Source organism: Falco biarmicus, chromosome 7 (genome assembly GCF_023638135.1).
Source record: "Falco biarmicus isolate bFalBia1 chromosome 7, bFalBia1.pri, whole genome shotgun sequence".
NCBI lineage: Eukaryota > Metazoa > Chordata > Aves > Falconiformes > Falconidae > Falco > Falco biarmicus.
Window position 1 is genome coordinate 59050938 of NC_079294.1, and position 19868 is coordinate 59070805.

Here is a 19868-nt window from a genome sequence, read left to right on the forward strand (position 1 = left end):
TTGCATTCTGGTGTGGGTTTTTTTCCTTCTTTTCTGGACAAACTATGGGTGTATTAATTATGTCCCAAATTAAAGAGAAGTCAAACACAACAAAAAAGGCAACAGCTTATAGCTAATACAGTAGTTTGAAATATTTGCATGTATTTGATTTGCTAATGTTTGTTGAAAAACTAGGATTTGGTGGGTTTTTTGAGCCGACATGTAAAAATATGTGGTTTCTACTGTCATCTTCTCATGTTGTCATTGCACTCTGATTTCTCATTCCAATTTTTTTCCCCCTTCTTTTTTATAAAGAAACAAGGCCCAACTAACCCAACACTCTTTCATCTTGTTCGGGATGTCAAACAGGTATGCTGTAAATGTAAAAATCTGTCAAACTAGCAATGTTAGTCTTTTGATGATTTCTTAGGTTTAACTGTCAATTTAATCTTAGGTTTCTTAATTAGGTTTTATTGTAAATAATAAGCCATCTTTGCAGACATTCTGTTTCTAGTACTTGCTGTTGTATGCTTAATGCCCTCCTGCCAGGAGGAGGTTAAAACCAATGAGTGTCATCCTCTTCATTTTATTTGGGATTGTTTTCCTTTTTGGGGGTGGGGGTTGAAAGCTACTACTTTCAGCTACTAGGGGTAAATTTGACTGTTAAAACGGTAGACAAAAAAACCAGTGCCTCCCCCCACCCCACAACAGAATGAACATTACCCTTCTAGGGGAGATGATACAGAAAAGAAGCTATAACCTTCTCTTTCTTCAAAGTAGGTTTAAGATTATAATTTGAGAAACTAAAAATACCTTTTGTATTCCTAGGGAAATCTTCCTCCAGGATATAAAATCAACCTGATTGATGTGGGGCTGGTTATTGAATATCTGATGGGAGGAACCTATAGATGCACCTATACAAGAAAACGCTTCAGAGCTATATACAATAGTCTCAGCGGGAACAATCGTGTATGTAGCAGTTGGGTAACAGGACATGCTGATTTATATGTTCTCAATTTAAAAAAACACACATGTATTTTGGAGAAAAATTAAATCCATATAGGTTTTTTGTTCTTTTCAATGGACTGGTTCTTTCAAAGGCAATAGTGAGGCATGTCAGGGCAGTTGGCAGCTGTTTTGGGATTGAGGACAAACAAAAGGTTTTGTTCTCCTGCTCCTTATTCTAGCACATCTAAATTCCTTCTGTTTTATTCTTACTTTTCCTACTGGTAAGGGAAGAATGGGCACTAGCCATGCCAATTCATCAGGGCTTGGGATCCAAGTACCTTAGCTTCTTGTAAAACAACTTAACGGCCTACTTTCAGACTTTTTACAGAAAAAACAAAGAAAAAACTTGTTAAATATCCAGTGAAAATTCTGGTTGTTGCTGTTACATATGTTCATCACTGTTACAGTAGCAAAGTAACTGCTTAATCGCTCAACTAAGTATCTAACTATAAACAGATGATTTTATAATAATGCCTAGTTGGTAACAGTAAAGAAACCAAACCAAATCCCTTCCCCTTATTCCTGTTACAGCGATCTGGGCGAAATCCTTCAAATACTACTCCTCAGATGTGTAAAAGCCATGAGTCTTTTGGTAACAGAGCAGACAAGAAAGAAAAAATGCGCCATAATCACTTCATCAAAACAGCGCAGCCGTACAAACCAAAGGTACGGATGTGTGAGGGGAACGTGGTGGGGGTGACTTTAAGTAGTTAAGAGTGGAAAACCTGGTTGAAATCCAAGTGTGAGTAGCAGCAGGTTTTACTGGCTTTGGTAGAGCTGGAATTTTAGCCTAGCATGCTTACAGGGTTCTCTAGGGTGTTTATCTTTCTGTATAGTGGTCTTCTGGATAAGATTTGACATGTTAGGGAGCAAAAAGCTTATAATTGGCACAGTTCTAGCGGGGGGTGGGCGGGGGAGCTCGCTTGGCTCTGTAGACTGAGCAAGATTTGGCCATGTGTTCCTGTAAGCATTCTCTGTGACTTTCCTTGTTTGTGTGGAGGTATATTAGTTACTGCTTTGCTTTTGATCTAGAAATCAAAATAATTCAGTCTCCCAGTTACTAAAATGAATTGGACAATGAATTGGACTCAAGTGAAGCTTTTGAATTGAAGTTCCAGCTGCTTTTCAAGCCCTCAAAAGTTCTTTTTTCTTTTTATAATTACATATCATTTGATATTGGATCACTCTAGCATTTTATTTCAAGTTACGAAATGACCAAGTTCAGAGGTTTAAAATGTAACTTTCTGTTTTTATTTTAAAGATTGACACTGGTGCAGAAGAGGGAAAAAAGAAAAGAACCAAAGATGAAATAGTAGACATAGATGATCCGGAAACCAGACGTTTCGCTTACCCTCTCAACGAGCTGTTACTTTGGGCAGTGTTAATGAAGCGGCAGAAGATGGCCCTCTTTTTCTGGCAGCATGGGGAGGAGTCCATGGCAAAAGCCTTGGTTGCTTGCAAAGTGTACCGTTCGATGGCATATGAAGCAAAACAAAGTGACCTTGTTGATGATACTTCAGAAGAACTGAAACAGTATTCCAAGTAAATTATATTTATAAAGATCTCTTCTTGAAATTTACAATAAAAGTAGTGGGCTATATATGAACAAAACCCAAACTCTTCTATTGAAGAAAACTATTGACTTGAAGACAATTCCTGTTTCCAAAAAGGATGAAGTGGCACTCTAGTAGGAGTTTTATGTTAGACATTGCGCTCTTGAGTACTGTTACAAGTCATGATTTATAGTTAAAATGACACTGAACGTGCCATTTACTTCCATGTAATTTCCTTGCATATTTTAACAGCTGTTTATAGCCTGCGTATGCTTTTAATAGAAGTCACAGTTTCACGTGTTGCTTGGAGTTACAAATTACTGTACGCTATATCTGTACAGAAGGGACAGGTAATAGTCCCTTCGAGTTGTGCTACTGGGAATTTGTACAAGAAAATTCAACTTAAACTCAAGGTCATTTCTACAGATAACGTATTTAGTTTTGTTGTTTGTTTTTTTCTTCATTCTAGTGAGTTTGGTCAGCTGGCAGTTGAACTGTTAGAACAGTCCTTCCGACAAGATGAAACTATGGCAATGAAATTACTAACCTATGAGCTTAAAAACTGGAGCAACTCCACTTGCCTGAAGCTGGCAGTGTCATCCAGGCTTCGTCCGTTTGTAGCACATACTTGTACGCAGATGTTGTTATCAGATATGTGGATGGGAAGGCTGAACATGAGGAAGAATTCATGGTACAAAGTAAGCGTTGTTGCGGTTTATTGGTGTTAAAAGGATCAACACAATTTATTTTTAAATAGAGGGAAAGCACATGTGTAAATGCTATTAGTATAAAACTTTCATAACTATCGCTTATGTTAATAAATCCTGTAAAACAGTGTCCTATAATATAATCAAAACTGGAAGTATTTATTGTTAACTCTCCTTTTGACACTCTATTATCTTTTCAAATAAGGTACACAAATATAGAAGGCAAAAACCAGGCAAGTAGCCTTTAATCAGAGGCTTAAAGAGATCATGTGAATACTAACCCACTACTAAAAACTTAGTGGTAAAAAACCTTAACAGACAGAAACCCCCCTGTAAGAATATAGTTTCAGGCATTTTGGCTCTTTACAAGCAGCACATAAGACTTGATATAGAAAAGCTTTGTGTGTCCTATTTTGGAGGAAGAAACTGAGCGAAAGCAGGGCATGGAATGAAACAGGAGTAGGCAAATCGGGGATAGGTTTCCCAGTGGTGCCCTTTGTGGCATAGATCAATTGAACCAGACTGGGAGTTGCATATTTCTTTGGGATGGTGTGCCAAAACCTAATTGTTGCTAGGAATATAATGAAGTAAAAACTTTCCTACAAAATATCTACAAGCATCGTTTAACTTGTGACCTACTAAAATCCTCTTTGATAACCGATTAACCATTTTCTTGCGTGCTTTTTAACAAGCTAATGGCAATAAATAGCTTTCACTTATTCTCTTCATCCATACCTTAGCCCATTTTTCTACCTTAAGTTGAATACCCTCCTTCCTCCCCAAAACAAACAACAAACCACCCACCCCAGTCAAAACCACGACCTCCACTTGTATGTGCTTTTTAAATACACCTTGACATCACACAGTTCCAGAGGTTCTGCAAGTGGATTAAAGAATAGAGTGTAAACAGAACATCTCTGGATCTTCAGACTTGGAGTACATTCTTCCTAGTGGCTTTTAGGTTTGGCATTAGTTGATTCTTCCCCTTTCTTATATCTTCCCGTCAAGGAACACTCTGTATATGTGAGCTTAGCCTCTTAAGCATGTATGTAAGTAATAACAACTAATTATTTTCTACTTTTTTTTCCTCCTCAATAACAAGCAAGTGAAATTTGGATAAAACATTTTCAGAGGCTATTCTCTGTGTTGGTGTGTTCTGATACTTTAATGTAGCTGTAAACTATTTGCACTTAGTCGTCATCTTTTCCAGGTGATACTGAGTATTTTACTTCCTCCTGCTATACTGCTGTTGGAATATAAGACCAAGGCTGAAATGTCACATATTCCTCAATCTCAAGATGCGCATCAAATGGCAATGGATGACAGTGAAAACAACTTCCAGAATGCAGCAGATGAAATACCTATGGTAATGTGGGGCAGGGGGAGATATTAAAAACAATATTTGTAACTTAAAATAAATAATTACATTTTTAAATCAAAGCAGGAGTTAAAATGAGTGTCCAAAAGCATGTATTTCTGTATGTGAAGTTAACAGTCCTTTCATTTTAGGAGGTGTTCAAAGAAGTAAGGATTTTGGACAGTACTTTAGAAAAGCATGATATGGAGACTCCAGCAAAACCTAAAAGACTTCCCATTACACAGAAATTTTACGCATTTTATCATGCACCGATTGTGAAGTTTTGGTTTAATACGGTGAGTTTTCTTCTGTGTAATGTGTCTTTTATTTGGAAATCTAATGTAGATCTTTGGGTTCTTTTCCCAACACATAGCTCTGTGACCTGAATCAAAGTTTTAAGTGCTTTTAAAAAAACAAATAAAAACCCCTTACCTTGCTAAGCTGCAAATGAGAAGTACTTGCTTCTGAAAACCTGCATATCCACATGGCAGTTCTCTGTGGTTTGAGGATTTTTTTAAAGTTCATGATGCTGGTTTTGAGAAATTCTTTTTTTTTTTTTTTTTTTTTTTTTTTTTTTTAAGCTGAGTGATTAACATTAACGTTTTTATTCTGGCCTGAGTAATTAATTTCATCAGTTGCTACCAGGAATTTTGCAATCATTTATTAGGCTAAAGTGTTCATGCACAGCTTTGTTTAAAGTACTGTCATAGTAACTCTAAAATTTTTATTAAAGGAAAAATAGCTGTAATAAGAACAAAGCTTTGCTAACAATAAATAGCTTATTACAGCTATTTTTCCTCTTCTAAGAAGAAAATGTATCCCCTTATAAAAAGCAACTTGTCTGCTTAAAGGGCTAAATATAGTCCTGTCATCCTATGTGAAGCTTTTATTGTATACCACATCAAAAGATTCCATGCACATCTATAAAGAACCCGTTAGTGATTACATGTATAATTTTCATTCCTTTTTTTAGTTGGCATACTTAGGATTCCTCATGCTCTACACGTTTGTGGTTCTTGTAAAAATGGAAGAATTGCCATCCGTTCAAGAGTGGATCGTTATTGCTTACATTTTCACATCAGCAATTGAGAAAATTCGTGAGGTATGCCTCTAACAATCTGGGGGTTTAGTTTTCTTTGTCCATTAAAACAGTATGCTTTAAACTGTGTTTATAAACAAGAGAACCCAAGAAACTTCAAGCATCAGAGTACCTGATGGAATGCCTTTATCTTAAATTTTGGTACAGGCTGCTAGTTTCAATACCAGTGCTTCTAGACCTACCAGTCTGATTTTTTTTGTTGTTGTTGAGGTTCCCCCACCAGGAGCTGATTTTTGTAAAAAAATGTTTTTAATCTGTTACGTTACAATTTGTAATGAAATAAACCACCTTAGATTCCCGAGGGGTGAAATGTGTATTCGTTTATTAGTGTCAGTCAATTTTTACCACTATGCTATGACCAAGATGACAAAACAAAAAAGCTTTAGGGACACAGGATAGCTGTCACAACTGCAACATTGCTGGTCAGCAGGAGGCTTTTCAGAAGTTCTGTAAAAATTTTTCACTGAGAGAAAGTTCATTAACCTGGTACCTCAGGCCCAGCTGAAGGGGCAGAAAGTAGGATTCATTTTTGTAGCAATAGCTGCCTCAAAAGAAAAAAACAACACAAAAAAACCCCCAAACCAAAATTCCTTCATAAATTATTCAGCCAGAAGGAAACGTACATCTTCCTTGTCCTTGTTGTGAAGCTGACACAACTAAACACTGGGTTTGATTGCTCGGTGTAAAAGTTACACATTTGAATGGATATTTCATTTTTGCAAGCATAAAAATGTGAGTGCTTCATATATTTCAGTGTTGGTCCATGTGCAATGAATGTGAGCAGACCTGACACTTATTTTTATTGCAGATTTTTATGTCAGAAGCCGGGAAGATTAATCAGAAAATTAAAGTGTGGTTCAGTGATTACTTCAATGTCAGTGACACAGTTGCCATTGTCACCTTCTTCATCGGGTTTGCATTAAGATTTGGAGCAAAGGGGAATTTTGGCGAAAACACTTACAGAGAAAATTATGTCTTTGTTGCTGGAAGAATAACATACTGTCTCAATATAATTTTTTGGTATGTGCGATTACTGGATTTTCTAGCTGTAAATCAACAGGCTGGCCCTTATGTTATGATGATTGGGAAAATGGTAAGTACTACTTTCCTTAATGTTTGGGTTTTTTTCTCCCCAGCTGAAATAAGTTTTGCTTGCTGCATCCATTTACAACTTTTCTCAAAGTTTTATTTAGAAAAAGGTTGTTTATCCTGGTGTAATGTGTCAACACATTAGTGTGCAGAATTAGCTAGACGGAATATAACTTAATGGGTTTCAAAACAAGCACTGATTCGAAGGCTCCCTTTTTTATGGAGCTTTCTCTGTCACTTATCTGTAGAAAGCTGCTAAATGAATGTGGTGATGCCTTTTTCTCGATTCGTCTAGCATTGCGTCCCGTTTGGATCTGAGACTTATTTATAGTTTGGGTTTTCTTGCCCTTGTGCTCTTTAGTGCAAGACTTTAACTTGTTTTGTGTCCCAAAGCACTTTCATATTTTGTGCCGTGGAAAACTGGAAATAGATTGTGGCTCCGTTCTTGTCTTCTTCCATATAAAAAATTATTCAAATTGTTTGAATTAAAAATAAATAGCTTTACGGTCAGTGAGCTATTCTAAATGTGAAAAAAATCTTAAGGATTAAGACCTGTGTATACAAAGGTGGAAGTGGTGGTTTTTTCCTACAAGGTTGAACCCTCTCATTCCTTAAAAATGAGGGCGTTGAGTTGGTTGCTTCTCACTTTGATTTCTTGAACCTGTGCAGGAGGTATAGGCTCTGTGTTTCAGTCCTTGGAAAACTACCTCTGCATTTTGTGCAGATGTTGAGTGCATTTAGGAAGGAATGTCTCTCTGTCAGCTGCCACTCATCCACGTAATAGGAATTTGAGTTACAAAGGAAATACTATCACTTGCCTTTGGCCAAGGTTACGAAACAAACTATAAGAAAGGACAGGAATAAAAGAAATTTTCTTATCGGGTTACTTAACAAAATGTTGTGACTGAAGTGGAGCTGTCCTAGACTCTGTTCCTTATATAATATATAGAATTAATCAAGTTTACACTGTCATTGTAAACATGTGTGTGAAATCATGATGATGACCTTGTAGGTGAACTGACTCTCTTTGTGTCTATAGGTGGCCAACATGTTTTACATCGTGGTGATTATGGCGCTTGTGCTACTCAGTTTTGGTGTTCCTAGGAAGGCCATACTGTATCCTGACGAGGCACCATCTTGGACTCTTGCTAGAGATATTGTGTTTCATCCATACTGGATGATTTTTGGTGAAGTGTATGCCTATGAAATTGATGGTAAGACACTGCAATTTTGCAGCAAGTAAGGAGAAAACTCACTCAGATAAGACCATCTCAAGGTCTTAGGAAATTCTGTTTTTATGAAATGAAATCCCAGTATTGTTGACAGTGATTCCGTTCATTGGGTTCCTTCCCCCTCTTTGCGGGTTGCAGCTGAATAACTTATTGCCTTGTCTTTTTCGTAATCCTTTATAAAACTTGAATGTCTTTAGAATGAAAACTGCACTTAATCACCATTTCTCACAAGGCTTGTTCCTGGCTAGATTTTGGAATTTCTCCCCACAGCTGTCATGCCAAAATTCTGGCTGTGGTGCTGTATTAGGCTTTTTTAACCAGAAACTTTGTCTCCTGTGGTTTTCTACCATATTTCTAAATGCATGGAGACATTTTGAATTGCAGAACCAGTGCATGACCGATGGTTGTTGCAATCTTTCTAAATGATTTCCTACCCCACCCCCATACCTGCTTGGGAGTTCTAAAAGTTCTGTGTATTTTCTCTTTATCTTTTTTTTCCTACAGTATGTGCAAATAATTCTGATGAAAAAGTTGCTCATCTCTGTGGCCCAGGAACATGGTTGACCCCGTTTCTTCAAGCTGTCTACCTCTTTGTACAGTACATAATTATGGTTAATCTCCTTATTGCATTTTTCAAGTAAGTATTTGGGTAATTGTTAATTTTTGCTAATCCTTTGATGAGTTTCTATTTCACTGCGACAAGATGACAAGCAGTCCCATTTGCTGGAAGTATTTTCAGGTTTTAAAGCTGGTCGTCTTCTCCTCCTCACTGCAAGCCTGTGACTAAGCAGGGAAGCGTGTGGTGTGACTGGTGTGTGTCACATCTAAGAGGCTAGGGGAGTCGGAAGTTTAAGAGAATTTGAAAGCATTTTGTAACTTCCTTCTGTCAGAAGACAAACAGTCGTTCCTTCATCTGTATGTTGACTGTCGGTCCTAAATTAATTTAATGTTCTGTAGTTGGTTGAGTTGAGTTGTAGTAGGGTAAATTGTCTTTTACAGTTCTCTGCAAGTGCTTGATTTATGGGGATAAGCAGCTCACTAACACTGAGGAATGGCAGACTGCAGAATTAATGTGGTTTGATGTAAAAATCTTAGGTTTAGTTAGAAATAATTTTGTTGTTTGGCAAACTTGAAATTTTATCTCAATGTAGTTTATTTCTGAGGCCGTTGCCAGATGAGATAATTTTTTTAACCCTCTCCTTGCTTTGGATCATGGTGTTTCCTTGAATATTTCCAACTTCCACTAAAATAATTTTGCAGTAAAAAACAAGTATGTGCTGTTGTCTCTTACTTATCTAGCTTTAGAATTCAAGGTTGTTATCAAAGTGTTTAAAAAAAACCAAACATCACAAACAAACCCCGAACACCAAGCTCCCCCATGTCCGCCCACCACCCCAAAAGCCACTGTGATGTGTTAATACTTTTCTGTTTCCTTTCAGCAACGTGTATTTACAAGTCAAGGCAATTTCAAACATTGTGTGGAAGTATCAACGCTATCATTTCATTATGGCCTACCATGAAAAACCTGTTCTGCCTCCACCACTTATTGTTCTTAGCCACATGGCTTCCCTCTTCTGTTGTATATGTAAAAGAAGAAAGACAGACAAGACTTCAGATGGGCCAAGTATGGATAGTTATTATCCAAAAAAATCTCAGTAACTTTTTTGTTACGATTAAAGCAAACTGTCAGAGAAGTGCTACGTTTTTGGTTATCATGTACGTTCTCAAGAAAGTCGTAGCAGGTCTTAATTTCCCATGGTTTTGATATTGATTAAGACTCATTCTGTTCAAATTCCCAGTGTTTTGATGGAAGTGTGTAATAGAATGTAGAATTATAGAACGGGTTGGGTTGGAAGGGACCTTAAAGAGCGTCTAGTTCCAACCCCCCTGCTGTGGGCAGGGAATACACAGCCCCTACAAATCTCCAGGCAAACGAATTTATGACATAAGCAAACAAACAAACCCCCAAGATTAGATTGATTAGATTTCCTGTTAATGTGGGAAGATATTTTTTTTTTCTTTCTGGAAAACTTCTTATTTCTTATTGGAAACCTTTTGAAAATTTAAAAAGAGGGGGGAAAAAATTCCACAGATAATAAAATCCAGCTAAGGAATCTAGCTGCTTCTGCCTCACAGAAAAAGGGGTTGGAGTGATAATATTATGCACAGATCCTCTCAGAACTACTATTTTGATTTTTATTTTAGCAGAAATCTTTGCCCTTGAAGTTTTTTCTAGCAAGGAGAGAGGAAGGGTCTTAGGTGGCACTGTTGTTTTTTTTTCTTGGTTTTGTTTTGCTTTTAAATTTTAATACCCTTTGCCAAGGTGTTGGCATTAGTTTCCAGCACCTGTGCTGCTTCACTACACGTGCATTGGCTTAACTGTTTAATCTCTCTTTAGAACTCTTCCTGACAGAAGAAGATCAAAAGAAACTTCATGATTTTGAAGAGCTATGTGTTGAGATGTATTTCAACGAAAAAGATGATAAATTTCATTCTGGAAGCGAGGAGAGGATTCGAGTCACATTTGAACGGTAGAATACTTAAATTGCGGTGCTTAGCGATATGGTTTAGTGATGGACTTGGCAGTCTTGGGTTAACGGTTGGATTTGATGATCTCAAAGGTCTTTTCCAACCTAAAAGATTCTATTCTATTCTAAAATTTCGGAATAGGGAAGCTTAGAACTTTTGCAGTTGGTTTTTTTTTTTTAATGTGCTTTAAGGGAGGGTGGGGTGTGGGGTGGGTGTAAAATGCAGCTCCAGAAGGTATTTATGCAAACTTGAGGTGATGTCTTTCCATTGCTACGCAGAGGCTAATAATGTGACTGATGTGTCCTTATCTGTAGCAGCACTCAGTAAGCTGAGGTAATCATGTTATTTAGTTTCTCATGGTGTTATAATAAACTGATAAATTTGAAAAAGTGCTGTAGGCCCTGTATTGATGTGTATGTCAATTCCGTGATTCAAAATCATGTACAAATGTTGTATTACAGAACAGTCCAATATAATAGTGCATGCCATCTTGAAATTTCAGAGATTTTTTCCTTATTAAATGGGCAGAAAGGGTTGCAAAGATGTTTCTTTTGCATATCAAGAAAAATACCTTCCTTAGCTACTTCATAATTTGATTTTTTTCTTAGGGTGGAACAAATGTGCATTCAGATAAAGGAGGTTGGCGATCGTGTCAACTACATAAAACGGTCGTTACAGTCTTTAGATTCACAGATTGGCCACCTGCAGGATCTCTCGGCTCTAACTGTGGATACCCTGAAAACGCTGACTGCACAGAAAGCATCGGAAGCTAGCAAGGTTCACAACGAAATCACACGGGAATTGAGCATTTCAAAACATTTGGCACAAAACCTCATTGAGGATGGCTCGCTGAGATCTTCTGTGTGGAAAAAGCACAGCATTGGAAACGTCTTTGGTTCTTTTCCGCAAGGAGGCCTTGAGAGTAATAATGCTTTACTCTGTAACATTTCTATACGTGATGAAAAAGAAGTCCCACATAAGACAATCGGTCAGGAGTTAGCTCCAGTTCCCCGAAGAGAAGAAATAAACTTTCAAGAGGCAGGTTCCTCGGGCAGTGCCTTATTTTCAAATGCTGTTTCTCCTCCAGAACTTCGTCAACGAATACAGGCTGCAGAGATCTCAAAATCCGTTAGTAAAAGTAAGAAATTAGGCAATTCATCCAACAGCATGCCACATGTAACATCCCCAACAACCAAATTTTTTGTTAGCACTCCATCTCGGCCCAGTTGCAAAAGTCAGCTGGATTCTTCAGCAAAGCATGAAGAGACTGTTTTCTCTAAGGCTACAGAAGGAGATAATAATGTAGAATTTGGTGCATTTGTGGGTAAGTATAACCAAGTAGATTCTGAATGTCCTGAAGTCGTTATTAGCTGCTCTTATCCTCTTGCTTCTGGCTCTGCTTGCCTTGCTTTCACCCAACCTTCTGTTGAAAATGGAGGATACATTAATTGTGGTTTTATTCATGATGAGAGTGACACTAATGATAACTACAGCTGCAGAGTTGACAAATGTGATCACCAGTCCTCTGTCAACTTATCGAAGAACAACCCCCAGACGAAGTGCTCTTTGTCAACTGGCGACTTGACATCAACAGTCAACTGTGGCAGCTCACACGGAAAATTGAATGTTAAAGATGAACTTTCCAAAAGTCAGCATGTCCATGCAATGGAACTACAAACCCAAGATTTATGTTCTAACATCCTTATGGGACTACTTCATAAACTGTGGACCAAATCTAAGCCACAAGGTTTGACTTACCAAGAATTGTATAGTATTTTGGGTGTATTCCGGTTGCAGGTGACTTTATTCTACCATTTTGCTCTGCTTTTTTTTGCTTTTAACATCTCTAATTTCCCTATGTTGCTTGAATATTTTTTTTAACTTAAATTATCATTTCTTTATAATTCTGTCACATAGACAATATTTTTTTGAAAAACATTAGCCAGTTGTTGAGTGTAACAGTTTGTGCAATTAGCAGCTCCACAACTTGGTATGGGCGTTGTAGACAAACTTTTTGTGACTCATTATGAAGCTCCTACCTTCTCATTGCATAAGCCAAAAATATTGTCTATTTCTTGACGTAATTACAGAAGACTTCTTAGGCTGATGGAATCCTGGACAAATATCTCTATGGTATCTGTGTCAAGCTGAGGGATCCTCCTATACTATGTTTCTAAACACTGTTGTAACTGGGATCTTCCACTGTTGCCTAGGCTAACATATCTTTTGGCAGTCATTTTGGAAGCTTCCAAAGTCCTTTTATTAAATATAGCATTATGCCTTCCCTCAAGTTTTGCTGAACAGTAAAAAGGTACACGTTTCTGGTTAGAGTTACATAAATATTTGAAATGGTAAAACAGTGGCAGATTCATTGCAAAACACAGGTGTGGGTTTACTAACTGATTTCTGTTAAGTACACCATGCTTTGAGTGTGCTTCGTGTAGGGCAGAAGAGCACAGTCTGGAATTGTCAGGTTGCGTGCAGAGGTGTTGTCTTGCCCCAGGTGTTCAGGGATGTCTCAGTGTTTCCAAAAGGTTTGTTGAGGATGTAAAAAATTTAAATCTTTAGGCAAGAGTTTATTTTACTGCTGTGAAACTTCGAGTCCTAAGAAGTTACCTACATGCACTAGCATTTTTAGATTTGTGTATGCATAGGAAGAGTATCTACACATTTGCAGATCAATCTGTATTGATACAAATCATTTGTACAGTCAGTAGCTATTTATAATTTCCTCATGGTTTAAAATTTTATTTTTTTTAAATTCAGAAAGCAAGACTAAACAGAAATAACGGACAGTGATTGTATACCTCTTATCTAATCTCTAAATGTATTTCACCACTAATAGCTCTGAATACTAACGATACTTATTTTACTGGAGCCAAGTTTTAAGTGTCCAGTCCTCTGACATTTCTAGCATTTAGAACATACTCTTCATTCTTACTGTCCATGTTTGATAAAACTCGTGATACAGCACAGCTTTCCCTTGTGAAGTCAACTAGATTTTCATTCATTATAAAGCCACATGATTAGTAAAATTCTGAAAAGTGCTTCTTGCAACAGGGAGGATGAAGGGTATATTGTAAAAGCTACCTCAGGACAACTGTCTACTTGTCCTTCCTTTGTCATACGTCCCTGACAATACTGTAATTCAGACTGCCCAGTGCCTTTCACATGAGGAGCATGCACTCGAGTAAAATTTTAAAATGTTAGTTTTACTTTTTGGATTGTAGTGATCCACACACTGATGTGGGAAAACCCGTAGTTTCACGTTAACACTTTATGACACTGATATTTAGCGTGTTTGCAAAGTCGTCTCTAGTGCGAACAGGCACCCAGAACTTAGATGGTTTGTAACCCTTTGCTGTGGTGATGCGAACTGTTGGCATGGTCAGAGCACTGGAGGTTGCCTTTGATTTTGAATACTCTTTTTGAATTCACTGTGTCAAAGGTCACAGAGACAGCATGGACTTACAGCGGTTTAAAGAGGCAGCAAGCAAAATTAAAGAAAGGAGTGCTGATATTGAGGTAAGCATGGAAGACTTTCTCTCAAGCATGTTAATGGGGATAATTATTTTTTTTTTTTTTTTAATCTGTAACATCACAATATGTTTTGAAAAAGTCTAAGAGCAAATATAGTTAAAGAACTTGCAAAATGCAGCCTGGAAGGAATGTGTATCTGGTTTCTGTTGTTTAAAAAAAAAAATCTCATGAAAACTCGTGCAACCTTAACTGCACATCAAGTACTGTTGCTTCATAATATGATACTAATGAGATATTAAACAAGGTCTGAGGTCATGAAAGGTGAGATGACTGCAACTGTGAATTAAGATAAAGTTACGTATCCTATAATTAGTGTTTAATGAAATGTTTGACACTTACAAATTTCAAGATCAGCATTTAGGAAGATTTCAGTGATTTACATGGTATTTTATTGAGCAAGATTATAGTGTATATGATTTTAAAAAGTGACAAAAAGTGTTCATTATGCTTCCAAGAAGAAAAAAGCCTTTGCAATAAACTTGTCACAAACTAAAATGAAGTGTAATTTCCGTTTTCTTAAAGAGTAATAAAAATAACTAAATGGAAAGTGGTTAATCATTACAAACCTGTCCTCCAAATGCTATAGTATATTTTAAAAAGCTGGTTTTCTTTGTAGCTGTGAAGATAAGTTAGTAAATACCAGTTACCATTTGCAGTTACCCCTCATTCAGGGGAGAATCTGGCTTGAGAACTGTGTTAGGACCATTTGCAACGTGTTCTGCTGAGGTGTCCTTCAGGACCTTCTGATTAAGTACAATGTGTGACCGCAGAGCTTTTTGTTCGCGTGTATTTTTGATGTGGGGTTTTTTTCGTAGTCATGTTTACAGTTTGCTTTGGGTTTTTTTAACAGGAGCGACAGGAAGACTTCAAAAAGGCTATATTGGAGGGCATAGAGACAAGTAGGCTTCAAGTAAGTAAAGAAGGTTTCCATTTTATTAGAGGCATTACTTTCACCAAGTACCGAATGTATTCTTTACAGCGAAGACAGGGATATCTGTTTTCTTAAATCATTATCTGTAAGTAAACCCTGGCCATGATTTAAAAAAAAGGGAGGGGGGTGAAAAAAAAAAAAAGTTGTACAGTTGAACCTTTGTACAAATACAGCTGGATGTCTCCTTGACGTAGGTGTACATAGTTCCAGTGTTTGTTACTATTGGGTTGCAAACTCTGGTAGCGTTTCCAGACAGTACTGCTGTTCTTAGACGCGTAGTAATAGAGTTGTCCCAGGTTAACTGGTGGGGCTGGTTTGATTCTTATCTTTCACGTAGGTACTACAGTCATTGATTGTAAGATGCTGAAGATGTATGCTGAACACTGAAATGCATATAGACCTAAAAATGGGTCTTCAGAAGACACTTTCAGCAGGTGCATTCTCTGTGTTGCATTCCAATGAAGTATTTATGTTTAGGGATAGAAAGAAATAGTCTTTCTCGTATTTATATACACACCTCTGTAGACACACACGCATATTTTGGACACATGTACACACAGGTGCGTGTGTATGTGTTTAGGTGTGTGGGAGTGTATTCCTTAAGAGGGAAGGGTGAAAAAGGGTGGTTGCAATTGCCTGACTGTTATAAATCTTGGAACCAAAAATGGCATAGCGTTCCAAGTTCTAGGTTTTTATTCTTTTAGTCTGTTAATTTTATTCAGGTAACCATTGGAATTAATAGGCTGGTTGTGAGGCGTGTTCCAGCCCTATGCCAGTTTTCATGTAGTTCTAGTTTGTGATGAAACTGCCTTTCTCCTTTTTCACAAAAGAAATATTTTGTTGTCAAAAGCTGACCAGCTCAGTAGATAATCAGAAAGTATGTAATTATTATTAAGGAATACATCCGTGAGGAAATTCCATTCAAACTGTAGGTGTCTGTGTGGTAAGACTTCTCTAGATTTTGTTCCTATTTTCAGTGGGTTCGACCTGAACTTTAGTTTCCGCTAGAGCCACATTCTTAAATGGGGATTGATAGTTAACAAGAGCCCGTGACAGGATAGCTGAACTTGGTGCTGGTAGAGATGCAGTGCAATGTACACTTCTGTAGTTGTATCCTGTTGTAACATTTTCTTTTAAAGAACTTTTTCAGTATGGGTCAGTAGTCTTAATGTGCACCTGAACATGTTAGAGCTGATGGTTACTATGAAGAGCATTTTAAATGAATTAGGCACTCGATTTGCACGTTTTTGTGCAGCAAGGTATTACAGGTACATCCAGAAGTTTTAAAAAGAATCCTAGGTAGTCCTTGAAAAGAAAACTGGGCAGATTGTGTGCCAAAAGAGTAGCAGTTTAGAACAATGATAATGAAGACTAATGATATGCGGTGGGTTGTGTGTGTTTGTTTGTTTTGTGTAGGGTGTTCAAACTGACTGTGGTCTAAGACAATCCAGTTCTTGCGGTGGGTTTACTGACCCTCTGGCAGCCCATTCAGAACAATGTAAGTGTGTCGTCTTTTCAGGTAACCTCATTTTATTTCTAAATTCTCATGATAATGCATATTCTAAGAAGATACAAAGGAAACACAAAAGGTTAAAGCATCTTGAAATATTTTCCTGGCTGGTGCTACTTGATTCTGCTCCTGTGTCTCGCGGTGGTTCTAGTCACGCCAGCTTAATTCTGTTGTATTTGCCACAGGTAGCTAGAGTCATAACAAGCAAAGTGATCTAGTCAGGGCTGTGCTGGAAGTGTGTAAAGATCAGATAGTGGTGGATCAGGCTTTTTTTATGAGAGCCACACCAAGGAGCCTAGTTGCTGACTCTTAGGAAATAGGTGAGTACCAACAGCGTGTGCCGTCCTTTGTCCTGTGACGAATCTCTTTCATTCGTAGTATACAGCAAGAGCAGAAGAGCATCGAGTGAAGACACTCAGCAAGTAGACTCTAAAGCAGCCTTACTAACGGTGTGTATCTGCCTTTTTTGTTGTTAGCCAGAACTAGAAACTGAGCAAATGAAGGAGGAGCAGCAGATTGTGTAAAGAACAATACTGATTTGTGGAATCATTTGTTCAAGGGCACGACAGAAGGGGACCTGTTTTGCCTGAGGGGAAGAAGTTGTGCACGTTCTCTACTACACCTTGTGCATAACCTCACCATGAAAACTTACGCTGCTTCCTGTTTATGGGGAAAAGCCCACGACTTTTGTTTAAGAAATTAATTATTTATATAATCCATAAAACAATGGTGAATATATAGCCCTATCTATTCTTTAAAATGTAATTACCATTCCTCGGTTGTATTTGAGTCTTTCCATTCAACTGCGGTTCAGTACAGCCTGGTGAAGTATTTCTGATAAACCGGCTGTACTGCAAGATCTTAAAACTTGTTACCACCCCACCTCCAATGAATGTACTATGTTTTCCTTACAAAACCAAAACCTTATTTGTTTTTTCCTCTCCTTTGTTTTAAAGGATTGGTTACAAGGTAGACCTTCAAACAGCAGTCAAATGTAAGTAAGCTTTTTTTATTGCTCTGTATTTGGATTTGTTTTTCTTTCGGGTCGTTGTCTTGGGCTATAGTGGTATTCAGTTGCACTTAATGAAAAAAACCAAGGTTTAAGGGTTTTTTCTAATAAATAACTGAATGTGTTCACTGGAATGCTTTGACAGGTTCTATTTAGATTAATGGGGTCACATGTCAGAAGGCAAAACATGCCCTGAAATGAAAATGCCTGTGTTGACACTTATTAAGGAACTAGCTTCCTGGTAAAGGTCTTTACCCAACCTTTCAAACTGTAAACCTTCTCTGAGATTCTGCAGACATAGCTCTTGTTAACAGTTATCCCCCGAGTTAACTGTTAAAGCCATTACTTTATTAATCTGATAACAGAAAGGTAAGCTGTTGTGAACAAGTTTTAATTAAAGCACCTCTGTGGGAATGAGCTCTTGTGATGCAGACTTTGCATAATGTTGTGCGTGACTTGGTGGTATTTGAAGCGTAGCTCTAAAAACATGAGATTACTTAACAACCCTCCATTACTGTTTTGTAATTAAGAAGCCTGTGCTGCCCTTGAAAAAGAGGATAAAAGCAGGACTGTGAGGTTAACAAGGTGACCTAGGGTGACGTGTCAAATCAGTGAATACAAAGTACATTTTTAAGAGGCAATGACTGTTGGTTTTGTGGCATTTCACAGGCCATCTGAAGAAGATGCATTGAATGGTAAGTTTGTTTCTACTATAAACAAGCTGAGAGCTTTTTATATAAGCAACTGTTTGGATTTTGTATGAGAATGTATTTAACTTCTGATAATTTGGAACTGAATGGACACATAATAGTGTGATATTTTTTTCCCTGTCAGTAAATAGCCTACTATTGAACACTACAGTTCTTAATTATTTTTTTTCTCCCCCTCCCCCGAGGTACTGAAGAGCTAAGCAGGAAGCTATATGATGTACTTTCTGCACAGCAAATCTTTTTCAAACTCTAGTTACTTGGCAAGTGTTCTTTACATGTGGCAATTTCAATACACAATACAGGTAGCAAGAAGATGCTCTCTTTTTAATTTTTTTTCAGGCATTGCTTCTCCTTTCAAGCCTATCATGGATATCAATTACTATTACTCAGGTCAGTCCCTCATGAGGTAATGTTCATATTTTTAATGATGCTTATTAGATCCTCTAAACTTTAACAAATGCTGTAATTTCCCTCTAGCTGTAGAAAGAAATAACTTGATGAGATTATCACAGAGCATTCCATTCACTCCTGTGCCTCCAAGAGGTAAGAACTGTACTTCTTGTTGCTGGTTCACTCTGGTCTTTTGGGGAAGAAAAGAAAAGTAAACCCCGTACAGGTTCCTTCTAATAAAGAATGACTGAGCCAAATTTCACACTAAATTTCAAACTAAAGTCTTAGTGAACTAAATGAATTCTAGTGCCTGTCTTGCAACACTCAGAAACGTAAATGGGTATGACACCTGTTCTAGGGCAGCTCACTTGATTATGAAATGTAGATTTAATTGTAGTTGTCCTCAGAAATGGTGATACAGTGGTGCTGGTATTGTACTAAAAGTTTTTATAACAAGCTGTTCTGGAAGGATTCCCTTAAATTGTCTTGACTGATATAAAGTGTAAAAAAACATTTATTCAGTGTTCTTAATGCTGGTTGAGCAGTGTCATTAATAGTTCCAATTAGGAGGACAAAGCCACTGTACTACTTTGCTGCTCTATGAAAGAAGTTGGAGAGGGGTCTTCCCACTGGGTAGTTTAAGTTCTTTTGTTAATTCAGGATGTTAATGACAACTTAATATTGCAGCACGTTGAAATCTAAGAAACTGTAGGTTTTCAGCGCTTTTTAATTTTAAACTTGGAAAATTAAATGCAGTATTTACTTTTTGCATTGTAACGTAGGTGAGCCAGTCACCGTGTATCGCCTTGAAGAAAGTTCTCCCAGCATCTTGAACAACAGCATGTCTTCCTGGTCGCAACTTGGACTCTGTGCTAAAATTGAATTTTTAAGTAAAGAGGAGATGGGAGGAGGTTTACGTCGAGCTCTTAAAGTAGTATGCACGTGGTCAGAATATGATATCCTGAAATCGGGACATCTTTATATCATCAAGTCTTTTCTTCCTGAAGTTGTGAATACTTGGTCAAGCATTTATAAGGAGGACACTGTGTTACACTTGTGCTTGAGAGTAAGTTTTATCCTTTTCAGTTATTAAACGTAGACAGGCATGGTACATTAAACAGAAGTTCCTCTCCACCCTTCCTGAAAAATAGCGTATACTTACTAGAAAAAGAGGAAAAATAAAAAAAGAAGGTTAGCCTGGGGTTCTGTATGAGCAAAAGGGTTA

General features: G+C 37.5%; 1 protein-coding gene across 2 annotated transcripts in view; it reads left to right on the plus strand.

The window, feature by feature from the left end:
- The window catches only part of TRPM7 (transient receptor potential cation channel subfamily M member 7), a 59096-nt gene that overhangs the window by 34548 nt on the left and 4680 nt on the right, over window positions 1–19868 (plus strand). Inside the window, exons 13-35 of one of the 2 annotated variants that reach the window (XM_056345638.1) lie at window positions 295–348; window positions 808–948; window positions 1519–1653; window positions 2249–2529; window positions 3010–3238; window positions 4458–4613; window positions 4757–4900; window positions 5578–5706; window positions 6512–6796; window positions 7832–8006; window positions 8529–8661; window positions 9464–9648; window positions 10423–10555; window positions 11162–11877; window positions 14002–14078; window positions 14944–15003; window positions 16441–16522; window positions 16913–16983; window positions 17491–17528; window positions 18213–18238; window positions 18593–18643; window positions 18731–18796; window positions 19426–19709. In XM_056345638.1, coding sequence (XP_056201613.1) covers window positions 295–348; window positions 808–948; window positions 1519–1653; window positions 2249–2529; window positions 3010–3238; window positions 4458–4613; window positions 4757–4900; window positions 5578–5706; window positions 6512–6796; window positions 7832–8006; window positions 8529–8661; window positions 9464–9648; window positions 10423–10555; window positions 11162–11877; window positions 14002–14078; window positions 14944–15003; window positions 16441–16522; window positions 16913–16983; window positions 17491–17528; window positions 18213–18238; window positions 18593–18643; window positions 18731–18796; window positions 19426–19709 — 3651 coding nt within the window. Of the gene's footprint in view, window positions 1–294; window positions 349–807; window positions 949–1518; window positions 1654–2248; window positions 2530–3009; window positions 3239–4457; window positions 4614–4756; window positions 4901–5577; window positions 5707–6511; window positions 6797–7831; window positions 8007–8528; window positions 8662–9463; window positions 9649–10422; window positions 10556–11161; window positions 11878–14001; window positions 14079–14943; window positions 15004–15361; window positions 15459–16440; window positions 16523–16912; window positions 16984–17490; window positions 17529–18212; window positions 18239–18592; window positions 18644–18730; window positions 18797–19425; window positions 19710–19868 lie in introns of those variants that run through there. The other variant, XR_008822946.1, reaches the window with a different exon arrangement.